The following is a 12,176-nucleotide window of genomic DNA, read 5'->3' on the forward strand; positions in this document are numbered from 1 at the left end:
TATATAATTGATTAGTAGTATTTCCAGTCAAAACGAGTCGAACATGAACGAATAATTTTTTGTTCGTGTTGTTCTTGTTTGATTGATTAACTTAGAAAACGGTCGAATAAGAGCTTCTTAAAGAATTGAACAAAAGTTATTTGCGATCAACGAACCGATTTGAGAGCCTAAATAAATAAGATGATTGGGCTCAGCCTGGCTGAGATAAAGTAAAAGGAAACCCTTGGAGGTGGTTGAACAAGAATGAATAAACGTCATTGGAGAGGGCTCAGCCCGGCTGAGATAAAGTAAAAGGAAACCCTTGGAGGTGGAGCGATTATTGCGTTCGGCACGCAATAATTAGACTTGAAGGTGGGTCTTGTCTCAGCTCCTTCTCCTTTTCCTGGCAGAATATTCGAGTCCTTTCGCATGCGCTTACGACAGCTGTGTAGACGATGATAGAGACGTGGGGCCAGTTCGGCCCAGCCGCCCAGTTCTCAATCTATATATACCGTATGAAGCCGCTCTCAATTTACCAGAGCACTGAAGCAAAGAGGGTAGGAGAGGATACGAGTAAAAGAGAAGAAAGACTAAAATGGCCAAGTCCTTCACGCTCAACACCGGTGCCCAGATGCCCTCAGTAGGGCTCGGGACATGGCAGGCCAAACCCGGAGTGGTCGGAGAAGCCGTCGCCTTCGCTATCAAGGTATTATCCTCTCTCCAGCCTTCCCATTCGTCCTCTTTCTTCTACTCCCTACATTTATATATAAATTTATGTGTCTTATATTTCTCATCAATTGTATATAATATATATGTTTTTTAAAATTGAAATACTTTCTCGATTCATAACACATGGAAGAACACAGATAGTATTTTGAGCAATTCCCGAAGAGATGTGTTACTTTCGTTGAATCGCATTCGCCAGAATAGCTTTCGATACCGGAATTGGATGTGAGGGAAACATTCACCTAATGCGTTGGATATGTAGTAATTATGTCCTATTTTTTAGTGGATGAACATTTTGGCGTCTTGCATGACTTGTCGTTATGACTATCAATAGAAGGCTGCCTTATTTGCGAGTCTTTCATCTTGTTGTGATTGAATAACTAATGCTTTTTCGGGCTGTCTGGCAACGGATTAGATTTCAGTTATTAGTATTTAGTAAATCTGGTACCGGATTTACTATCCTGTTCTGGCAATAGATTTACTAAATTCTCTAAATCTAATAAAAGTATTTGGCAAGATTAAACCTATCGCATTCTTCTCACCTGCATTCTCAACTTCCTTGCACTGTAAATCCCGTAAATCTACTGATCTTGGGATTTAATAAATCTTGGATTTACGGCCAAAATCTGGGAAATCTAGATTTATCAAATCGGCGGCTTCATTTGTCCAAAATGACTATCTGGCAAGTTTTAGCCTATATTCCGCTTTAATCCTGGGATAAATCCAATGCCAGAGAGCCCTTTATTTCTTTTCCCCATTATTTTAACATATTGAACTTTTGTTTATTTAACCTGCAGGCTGGCTACAGACATATCGATTGTGCTAGGATTTACGGAAATGAGAAAGAGGTATTCCATCCATTGTTAATGCATCATTTCCCCTGTGAAGCCAAACTTTTTTTTTTTAATGAATACTTCTGTCACAGATGATCTTTTTTGGTTTGTTTGAATTTTTAAATTTTTTGAAGTGTAACAACAGTTACTCTTGAGTAAAAAAAAAAGGCCAATAGTTATTGCTGATTCTCCATGTATCTTTGCTTGGTTAATTTCGTATGTAAAACTTTTGTCATGTGGAACAACAGCCAAGTTTCCAATTTATGTTAGAAGTAGTAGGAACTTGTCCGCAGGATCTATTTGGCCTTGATTTGAATGTCAGATATAGATCATATTTTGTCTTGATTTGAGTCTAAAAGATGAATAAAAGTTCATCTAGGAGGCAGCTATATTTTCTGGAAATTTTTTGTTTTTAATTGATGATATGTAAAGGGTCTGCAATATTTTTAGCTGGGTGCTCAAGGTATTCAATTTCCACTTTTATGATTTTGTGTTTGATCTTCTTCATGCTTGGTACTGAAACAAGGTTGTATTGGTGACTCCCTAAGTTTAGCTTCTCTAAAGCTTTGTTAGGTGGGCAAAGTGAAAACAGTGTAATATTTTTTTTTGTTAGAACTTTTTTTTATTGTTTTTTTTATTTTTTTAATTTTTTGTAGTTTTAAGTTCTAACCATCGCTTGTAAACATATTAGGATGACTCTCCATCATTGTGCTGAATCTCTCCATTTTTCTATTAAATTTAAAAGTACTGTGTTAGACTCCCATTAATCCCAACACATCACACATTGGTCATGCAAATTATGTAATCATTGGCTTTCAAGTTTCTGTTCTATTTATATTGCACTGTTAAATATTTTCCAAACCTATTATTTATTTAACATTTAATTTCTTATTTACATGACAACATAAGGTCTGCAATTCCTGGCCATTTCTTTTGAAAATTTAAGTACTTTTCTTATTCCATATTATGAAAATTCTGATAAAGTTCACTATAAATTCAGATTGGGTTGTCTTTGAAAAAGTTATTTGATGATGGTGTTGTGAAGCGTGAAGATTTGTTCATTACATCAAAGCTCTGGTTCGTTTCATTCTTCATTCTTGATTGAAAGCTTATTATTTGGAATCTTTTCTATGTGTTTGGAATATTGAATTTCAAAGTTCAGTCTAAAAAGCAGAGCTGCTATTAGTATGTTATAATCATCATCATATCTTTCAGCTTTTAAGAAAGTTAACAATTATTTTGCAGGTGTGATAGCCATGATCCAGAAGATGTAGCAAAGGAAATAGATTCAACTTTGAAAGATCTACAGCTCGATTATGTGGATCTTTACTTGGTACATTTCATCTTCCAAAGTATCTTGTTTCTTATCAAACTTCTTGTTTCAAATCTTATATGCTTTCTTGCTTTTTTTTTTAAGCTATTTTTTCGAAGTTTCAAGGGTTTAGGTTTTTTTTCCCACAATACTGTTATTTTTTTACTTCTATCATTTTTTTATTCATAATACTGTTATCTTTTGTAAATATTTCTGTATGGCAATATTGTAAGCTTTCATGTCTACTGCTTCAGCTCCTTACTGTTTTATTAAATTTTTGATCGAGCAATGCTACATCACCCAATCCGTAGCTCAAGAAGTCTTGATGCATAGAGTATAAGTGCAACACAGAACGGCATGAGATTATAAAAGTTTATTAGATGTTTGTTTGGGATCAATTTTGTTTTTTATTTTTTGATTTTTATTTTTGTTTTTTTTAGTTTTCAAAATTTGTTTGTTTGATGTGCTTTTTATATGTTTTTATATTTTATTTATAAAAATAAACTGGCATGTTTTTGAAATTACTCAAAAGAACATTTAGGTATTTTGAGTATTTTCAAAAAATAACCATATCTTAATCAAATATATCAAATATATTTTATTTCAAATCAAAATATGAACACTACATAATAAAATTAAAATAAGAAAACAGAAAAACAAAAGTTATCCTAAATGGCCCCTAAGCTTTTTTCTTCCTCCGGATCTTTCTTTATCTTTCCATTCAATGTCAACACAACAAGACATTTTTTAGGCTATGAATTGGGCATCATAACATTTTCTTATTTTTTGTTTTATTCAGCTGTTGAAACATGGTTGTCATTATTAAACTATGTTCTTTGATATTGTTTTCTTAAAGATAACTTTGACTCTTTTGTTTTCTTTGTCGTCTTTATTCTCTGAGTATAGTAATGTTTCAGTGTAATGTTATAAATAAATCAGATAAAGTTAAAGCCATCAAAATCATTGGAACTAAAATACTTCATTTTTATTAATTTTCAATGCAATTATTATTACTATAAATTATTTTCTTATAACTTTAAACTTAAGGTTTATTTGTATATAATCTGATTTTTCTCACGAATAAATTGGAATTTTAAAATATGCTTTTAAAAATATTGAAATTTATGTATGCATTTTAAACTTGAAATTTCATTAAAATTTTAAATCTATCAAAATACTTGCATATTGTATATTTTCTGAACTTTAATCATACTTAAAAGACTCATATTTGGGATAAAGTTATAGGATAGGAACTACTTAAGATCATCTTTATTTCTTATATAGCTGCTTAAGCATTTGTAATGATCAAAATTACTATGCCCGTCAATTTTCTTTTTTTTTTTTGGATGGAGTTTCAAACACTTTTTTTTTTCTTGGAAGTTATTTCAATCCAATAAATTCTTGTTCTAATCCATCCTTTCTCCTCAACTCACTCCAGATACATTGGCCATTCCGACTCAAGAAGGGGTCAAGTTTAAGCAGCGAAAACGTTATCCAATCCGACATACCCAACACATGGAGCGCAATGGAGAAGCTCTATGATTCTGGAAAGGCTCGTGCTGTCGGTGTGAGCAACTTTTCTACCAAGAAGTTGCAGGATTTGCTGAGCTTTGCACGCATTCCACCTGCTGTCAACCAGGTGGAATGCCATCCCGTCTGGCAACAGACCAAGCTTCGTTCCTTCTGCCAATCCAATGGAGTTCACCTCTCGGTAATTTAGCTTCCATTAAGGACACTATAACTTAATTCTGTTAGAACAGAAGGGGGGCAAATTTTAAATCCTGGATTTTTTAAATCCAGTTACTTTTCAATTCCTTTCAGTTTTATCTTTAAATCTGGATTTACTAAATCTAATGATTTACTAATCTATTACCAGATGGTCCTTAAGCATTGCAAAAATTCCTATGAGATATATGTAAATATCTAATTAATTTCTTTTTGTGTTGCGTAGTTAGCCCAGCAGTTGAGAGCTTTATCTCTAAACACAGTCTTTGTTTTTTGTGCAGGCATATTCTCCACTGGGATCCCCGGGGACCAGATGGATAGAAGGAAATGTGCTTGCAAACTCTGTTATTACCGAGGTTGCCCAGAAATTAGGGAAGACTGCTGCGCAAGTAGCTCTTCGTTGGGGAATCCAAGCTGGTAACAGCGTACTGCCAAAGAGCACTACAGAATCAAGAATACTAGAAAACTTTGACGTGTTCGATTGGTCTATACCTGCTGATCTGCTAGGAAAGTTCTCCTCCATTCCACAGGTAAATTGAGTTGCTGAAATTTGTCTATTTTTTCCTGTTTTTGATATCAGAACAGTAAATAGCGTAATTGGAAAAACTGAGATCTCAAGTTGAAAAACAATTATTAGTTTAAGTCTATAGAAATCAAATATGTGGAAGAAACCATCATAAATATAAATCTCTGAAAAAGATAATCATAGTTGTGTTGAAGACCAGAAAGCTATAACCCAATTTGTGCGTATTATGAGATATTAGGATCAAACTCTGCAGCTTACATTATATTTGTATCAAAACTTAGGCCTTATTGGAACCTAGAAAAAAAAAAACGCTTAGATTCTTTATTTTTGTCTATGCATTTATTTTAAAATCATGTTTTTTTACTTGTTTTTATATTTTTATTTTTAAAAAGAAATTGACTTATTTTAAAAAACACTAAAAAATCTAAAATTTATTTTGAAAGTTTTGAAGAATAAATACGTATGTTGTATTTAAGAATAATTATACATGTATTGAGAAAATTAGGGCGAAGAAAAATAAGAACGACACAAATCCAGAAGAACACAGAGATTTAACGAGGTTCGGAAAAGATGCCTACGTTCTAGGGAACAGAGCGGCGACTTCCTTTCAATATTTAAAAAAGGGTTTACAGAAATCAGAGATACCTCCTGGGATTACTAACAGACCTATTTATAACTCTAGGAGTAAACCCTAAGTAAACCCTAGACACAATATGTAATCACAATATTGCCCCTGTACCATATCGTAGGGCTTTACCCCCGCACTCCAACCCACACAACTTCTCAATTTGGACAGATTCTTCCGCTCCGCACTGCTTCGATCCAGCGTCTGTCCCTATATGGTATATGAGTCATACCATAACAAATCTCCACCTTGGCGAATGTCCAGCCTCTTAGGAGAAAAATACCTGGGAGTTACATCTGCACAACTGTGGGTTGGGCCACCATGCTTCTCTAGCAACTGCAAACATTCAACAAGTCCAAGCAATGCAAGAAATTGTTGATAGTAACTGGCTTGGTCAACATATCAGCTGCATTCTCATCAGTATGAATCTTCTGCAACAGTATCTCCCCAAAAGCAATCAACTCTGATCTTGTGATACCTGACATCAATGTGCTTGGTTCTCGCATGGTACACCTGGTTCTTAGTCAGATAAATAGCATTCTGATTGTCACAATGCAATTGAACTTCACCTTGCTCAATGCCTAGTTTCTTTACTAGCCCAGCAAGCCATAAGATTTCTTTAGAAGCTTCAGCTACTGCCATGTACTCTGCTTCAGTTGTAGATAATGTCACAATAGACTGAATTGTTGATTTCTAACATATAGGCCCTCCATCAAGATTAAACACATACCCATTTGTAGACCTTTTGTCATCCAAATCACATGTGTAGTCTGAATCAACAAACTCCACAACTGAAGGATCATTCTGCTGACTGCCAAAAATAACTCCATGTTCTACTGTACCCTTCAGATACCTAAAAATCCAATTGACTGCTTCCCAATGTCGTCGTCCAGGTTTAGCCATGTATTTGCAAACTTGACTAACAGCATGAGCCAAATCAGGACGAGTGCATACCACTGCATACATCAAGTAGCCAACTGCACTGGCATATGAAAACTTTGTCATGTCTTTCATTTCTGCATCTGTCTTAGGACACTGTTCTGAAAAAAACTTAAAATGATTTGCCAAAGGAGTGCTTACAGGCTTTGTTTTGCTCATCTAAAACCTTTCCAGCACTTTCTCAACATAGTCTCGTTGAGATAAACATAATCGTTTTGTGTCTCTATCTCGATGAATATCCATTTCAAGAATCTTCTTCGTATGACCTAAATCTTTTATGTCAAATTTCTGGCTCAGTAAAGCTTTCAAACCACGGACGTCATTCATATTCTTTGCAGCAATCAGTATATCATCAACATACAGTAACAGAAAAATAATAGAACCATCATCAAGACTCTTCACATAAACATAACAATCATACTCACATCGCCTGTAGTCAATCTGTATCATGTAGGAGTCAAACCGCTTGTACCATTGTCTTGAAGACTGTTTTAACCCATACAACAATTTATTTAACCTGTAAACCAGATGCTCCTGTCCAGGTTGAGTGAACCCTTCTGGCTGCTCCATGTAAATCTGCTCCTCCAAATCACCATGCAAGAAAGCAATTTTAACATCCATCTGCTCCAAATGCAAGTCCCAAATAGCTACTAATGCAAACACTGCTTTGATTGAAGTATGTCTGACCACAGAAGAAAATATTACAAGAGAGCAGTTTTAACATTCATCTGCTCCAAATGCAAATCCCAAATAGCTACTAATGCAATCACTGCCCTCATTGAAGTATGTCTGACCACAGGAGAAAAGATTTCATCATAATCTATCCCTTTCTGCTGCGAAAATCCCTTTGCAATCAGTCGAGCCTTGAACTTTTCCCCTTCTTTTTCTGATACTGTTGGTTTCCTTTTGAAGACCCATTTGCACCCAATAGTCTTCTTTCCCTCTGGAAGCTTAACTAGCTCTCAAGTGCGATTTTTTGCAAAGATTACATCTCCTCAACCATTGCACCCATCCATTTCTTTTTCTCCTGGCTAGTGATAGTTCCTTAAAAAGTGGTTTGATCATCGTTGCTGATGAGAAATGCACATGAGACTAAGTTTTCATAACCCAATCTGCTAGGAGGCCTTACATTGGTGCGTCTCTGTCTATCTCTGACTAGATTATAATTCTACAGATCATTTGGAATAGAGTCATCAGGTGTTGAATTTGAACTTTCACCTCTCTCAGAAGCTACTGGCTGCTGTTCTAAATCCATCTGCACTTCATCTGAAATGGAACTCTTCTCTGACACATTATCTTGATTTCTTGTCTTGATTCTGCTGTAACATAAACAGCTCATAAAAAATTGCATCTGTGCTGATCACCATCTTCTTTGTAATTAGATTCCGAAACTTGTATCCTTTAACACTTTTCTTGTAGCCTAGAAAATGCATTTCTTAGATTTTGCATCAAATTTGGATCTTTCATCTCCAGGTACATGCACATAAGCAGGACAACCAAAAATCCATAAGTGATCAAATTTAACTGGATTACATGTCCATATCTCTTCTGCGACCTTGCCACCCAATGATGCTCGAGGTGATCTATTGATGAGATAGCATGTCATATTCGCAGTCTCTGCCCAGAAATTCTTAGGAAACCCTGCATTCAGTCTAAAACACCTTGTCCTTTCAGTTAAGGACTTGTTAATCATTTCTGCCACACCATTATGCTGTGTTGTCTTGCGCACTGAAAAATGTCTGTGAATCTCATGCTCCTGACAGAACTTCTAAAACTGCGAATTTGTGTACTCTGTGTCATTATCGGACCTCAAATACTTGATATTTCTGCCAGTTTGGTTCTCCACCTCAGCTTTCCACAGCTTGAATTTAGAGATAACTTCAGATTTTTGCTTCAAGAAATACACTCAAACTTTCCTGGAGAAACATCAATAAAGGTAACGAAATACTGAGATTCTCCCAATGACAACTCCCTAGTAAGGCCTCATACATCAAAATGCACATAATCAAGAATCCCTTCAGTTTTGTGCTTTACAGTCATAAAACTGACTCTATTCTGTTTTCCAATAATACAAAACTTACAAAGATTGAGTTTGCAGTTTTTAACACCATGCAACAAATTTCTTCTATGCAATTCCACCATCTCACGTTCACTGAGATGACCCAGACACATATGTCATAACTTTGTATTATCATCATCTGACTCCACAAAATGAACTCCACCTATAAGTGTACTCCCCAACAGTTTACCATCATTGCAATTTGAATTATCATTCTGCACCACATTTACAGACTTCGATGATGTATCACTTTTCTCCCCAGTCTGCTTCTTCCACTTTGGACAATCTCGCTTCATATGACCTGGCTCCTTGCAACTATAAAAATGAATTGTCCTTTTGCTTTTGGACTTCGATCTGGAATTTCGTCTTCTCCATCATTGCAATTTGAATTATCATTCTGCACCAAATTTACAGACTTCGATGAGGTATCACTTTTCTCCTCAGTCTGCTTCTTCCACTTTGGACAATCTCACTTCATATGACCTGGCTTCTTGCAACTGTAACAATGAATTATTTTTTTGCTTTTGGACTTCGATCTGGAATTTCGTCTTCCAAAACTCTCTTTCTCTTTCTTCCTTCCACGATCCTGTTTACTCTTCACATATAAATTGTCACCATTAGAGTTTTTCCTTGTATTCTGCTTCCGCTGGTTGTGAGCCAACATTACTGCAATAATCTCATCAAATTTGATAGTTTCTTTCCCATATGCCAGAACCCTCTTTCTCTTTCTTCCTTCCACGATCCTGTTTACCCTTAACATATAAACTGTCGTCTAACAAACACAACAAAATCATCGCTCGATTTTAATCCTCAACACTTACATCAAGTCGTGATAAATCGATATGAGAGTTTTTCCCTGCATTCTGTTTCCGCTGGTTGTGAGCCAACATTGCTGCAGTAATCTCATCAAATTTGATAGTTTCTTTCCCATATGTCAGAGTAGTCACCAGGTGTTCATAGAAAGAGGATAACGAACACAACAAAATCATCGCTCGATCTTCATCCTCAACACTTACATCAAGTCGTGATAAATCGATGATTATTTGATTGAAGCCATTCACGTGCATAGTCGTATCGTCGTTGCCGCCCGCTGTTGCAATTCTTCCCATTCTTCATCCTACATGACATCTGGTTTTGTTGCCCGCAAAGCTTTCAAGATTTTCTGTTGAGTCAACAGATCTTTCACCCTGGTTTGCCACAATCCGAAGTTATCAGTTCCATCGAACTTCACCACCTCGAATTTCGCACCAGAAAATGAATCATTCTTTCTCCCCGAAATGTCCGAATAACACCTCCGCTCCTTTCCATTTCTACCCTTCTCACCGCGACCTCCGGTCCTTTTCTTTTCTGCCCGAGACCTCCGCTCCCCTATCCTTCGGATCTTTGCGAACTCACCGGACCGAAACCTTCCGGTCTCCGCTCCTTTCCTTTTCTGCCCGAGACCTCCGCTCCCCTATCCTTCTGATATTTGCGAACTCACCGGACCGAAACCTTCCTGTCTCCGCTCCTTTCCTTTTCTGCCCGAGACCTCCGCTCCCCGATCCTTCTGATCTTCGCGAACTCGCTGGACCGAAGCCTTCCGGTCATCGCCGAAGAAGCCCTCTAGTTCGCGTGCCCGAAACTGCCTTCCTCCTGCGTTGCGAAAGAACCCCGATCCAAAACCACTTCGCGTGAAAACCTCCGCCTGCGTCGTGCAAGATCTATCGCTCGAAGTTCGCAGATCTCGCCTGTTTGGCAGAACTTTGACCGAAGCTCTGGCAGGACATTTGTCGTTCCTGTCGCCGAAAAATTTTCCTTAAATCTTTTTTATTCTTATGTCGCCGAAAAAAAAATTTTCCCCTCAAACTTGGCTTTGATACCACTTGTTGAGAAAATTAGAGCGAAGAAAAATAAGAACGACACAAATCCAGAGAACGACACAAATCCAGAAGAACAAATCCAGAAGAACACAAAGATTTATCGAGGTTCGGCAAAGATGCCTACGTCCTCGGGAGCAGAGCGACGGCTTCCTTTCAATATTCAGAAAAGGGTTTATAGAAATCAGGGATATCTCCTGGGGTTACTAACAGACCTATTTATAACCTCAGAAGTGAACCCTAGGCACAATATCTAATTACAGCATTACCCCTGTACCATACCGCGGGGGTTTGGCCCCGCACCCCAACCCACGTAACTTCCCAATTTGGACAGATTCTTCTGCTCCGCTCCGCTTCCATCCAGCATCTGTCCCTATATGGTATATAAGTTATACCATAACAACATGTTATAGTATATCAAATATATTTTATTTATAAGTAAAAACATATTTAAAATAAAAAATAAAAAAACAAAATTCAAAAGTTATTCACACGGCCGTTTAGTTTTTTCAAAAACAAAAAGAAAGGTTCTGAGAAAGACAAATATCTTTCCTTTTTATTTTTGTAAGATATAAATTTACGATATAAAAAATCCAAATATATCTAACATCTCTTTTTCTTTCCCTGCAGACAAGGTTAATCAGAGCAGATTTCTTTGTCAGCCCTCAAGGCTTGTACAAAAGTGTGGAAGAGATTTGGGATGGCGAGATATGATAAAGTGACTGCTATCATTTTCCAGCTATCATTTTCTATATAACAATTTTCATGGCTCTTTTTTCTGTTCCGTCTCCGATTTCTGAATAATTTGGCATTGATGCCACTGCTCCCATAGAACCAAACTGTCTGCTTGCATTAGTAAAAAAAATTTGCGTGTTGTTTTCACTGTTTTATTGATTTTGCAGTCTGTTGAGTTGCACATCCAAGCATGATTTCCAGTCTCATTTTTATTTTGAAATTTGTTGGGTGTTGTTTGTTTTGGTTGATTAATCTCAGACATGTAATCGTCTTTATATTTTTCTTCATTTCTGGGATCCAATTTTCTGATACTCTGAGAAATGAGGTGTGACTTTTTAAGATTCCAAATATACTTTAAGTTGAAAAACAAATAAAATGAAATATAAGTTAAAATGAAAAACTGAAAGTGATCATAAAGGGCTCCAATGTATATTTAGGATTCCAAATTTATGCTTTGATTTGTCTCTTTAGGTATCAGATCTAGCTGATAGTAGAATTTACTTCAATGTGAATTTTATCACCCAACTCACTTTTGAATATTGAGAATTTATGGAAAACAGAACTTGTTTAGTGTCTATGTGACCTTTTGATATCCTTTTTGGGGTAGATGTTAAGCAAAATTTAGCTTTGAGGGCATTAAATTCAATATTTTTTTTAATCATGATTTAGCTCTAATATTTTGCCAAAAAAATTCTTATATTAAATACAATTTTTTACATAATATTTGAATTCCATTTTTGGAATTGAATTTGGATCATTCTAAAATTTTGATTTGAATAATTTTATAGTCGAAATGAATTATTACGTGGGATGAGATCCATGATATAAAAATTGATTTGTTTCGAGTCCAAACGATTTTAT

General features: G+C 36.1%; 1 protein-coding gene across 1 annotated transcript; it reads left to right on the top strand.

Annotated features, from left to right (window-relative positions):
- The first annotated feature begins 488 nt into the window (after positions 1 to 488).
- LOC110030372 (aldo-keto reductase family 4 member C9-like) lies at positions 489 to 11,535 on the top strand. The gene is made up of 7 exons (XM_020733047.1): positions 489 to 685; positions 1,503 to 1,553; positions 2,539 to 2,615; positions 2,784 to 2,871; positions 4,289 to 4,561; positions 4,857 to 5,105; positions 11,211 to 11,535. Exons 1-7 carry the CDS (start codon positions 575 to 577, stop codon positions 11,292 to 11,294), a joined length of 933 nt encoding a protein of 310 aa, XP_020588706.1. The 5' UTR covers positions 489 to 574; the 3' UTR covers positions 11,295 to 11,535.
- Positions 11,536 to 12,176: the final 641 nt, after the last annotated feature.

This window comes from Phalaenopsis equestris, unplaced genomic scaffold (genome assembly GCF_001263595.1).
Source record: "Phalaenopsis equestris unplaced genomic scaffold, ASM126359v1 Scaffold000708, whole genome shotgun sequence".
NCBI classification, from domain to species: Eukaryota; Viridiplantae; Streptophyta; class Magnoliopsida; order Asparagales; family Orchidaceae; genus Phalaenopsis; species Phalaenopsis equestris.

Bases quoted from the DNA above. Each gene is read 5' to 3' on its own strand.
- LOC110030372 (XM_020733047.1), top strand. From the start codon at position 575: ATGGCCAAGTCCTTCACGCTCAACACCGGTGCCCAGATGCCCTCAGTA. The intron at 1,554-2,538 runs GTATTCCATCCA...CTATAAATTCAG, and splicing joins TTTACGGAAATGAGAAAGAG to ATTGGGTTGTCTTTGAAAAA. The intron at 2,872-4,288 runs GTACATTTCATC...AACTCACTCCAG, and splicing joins ATTATGTGGATCTTTACTTG to ATACATTGGCCATTCCGACT.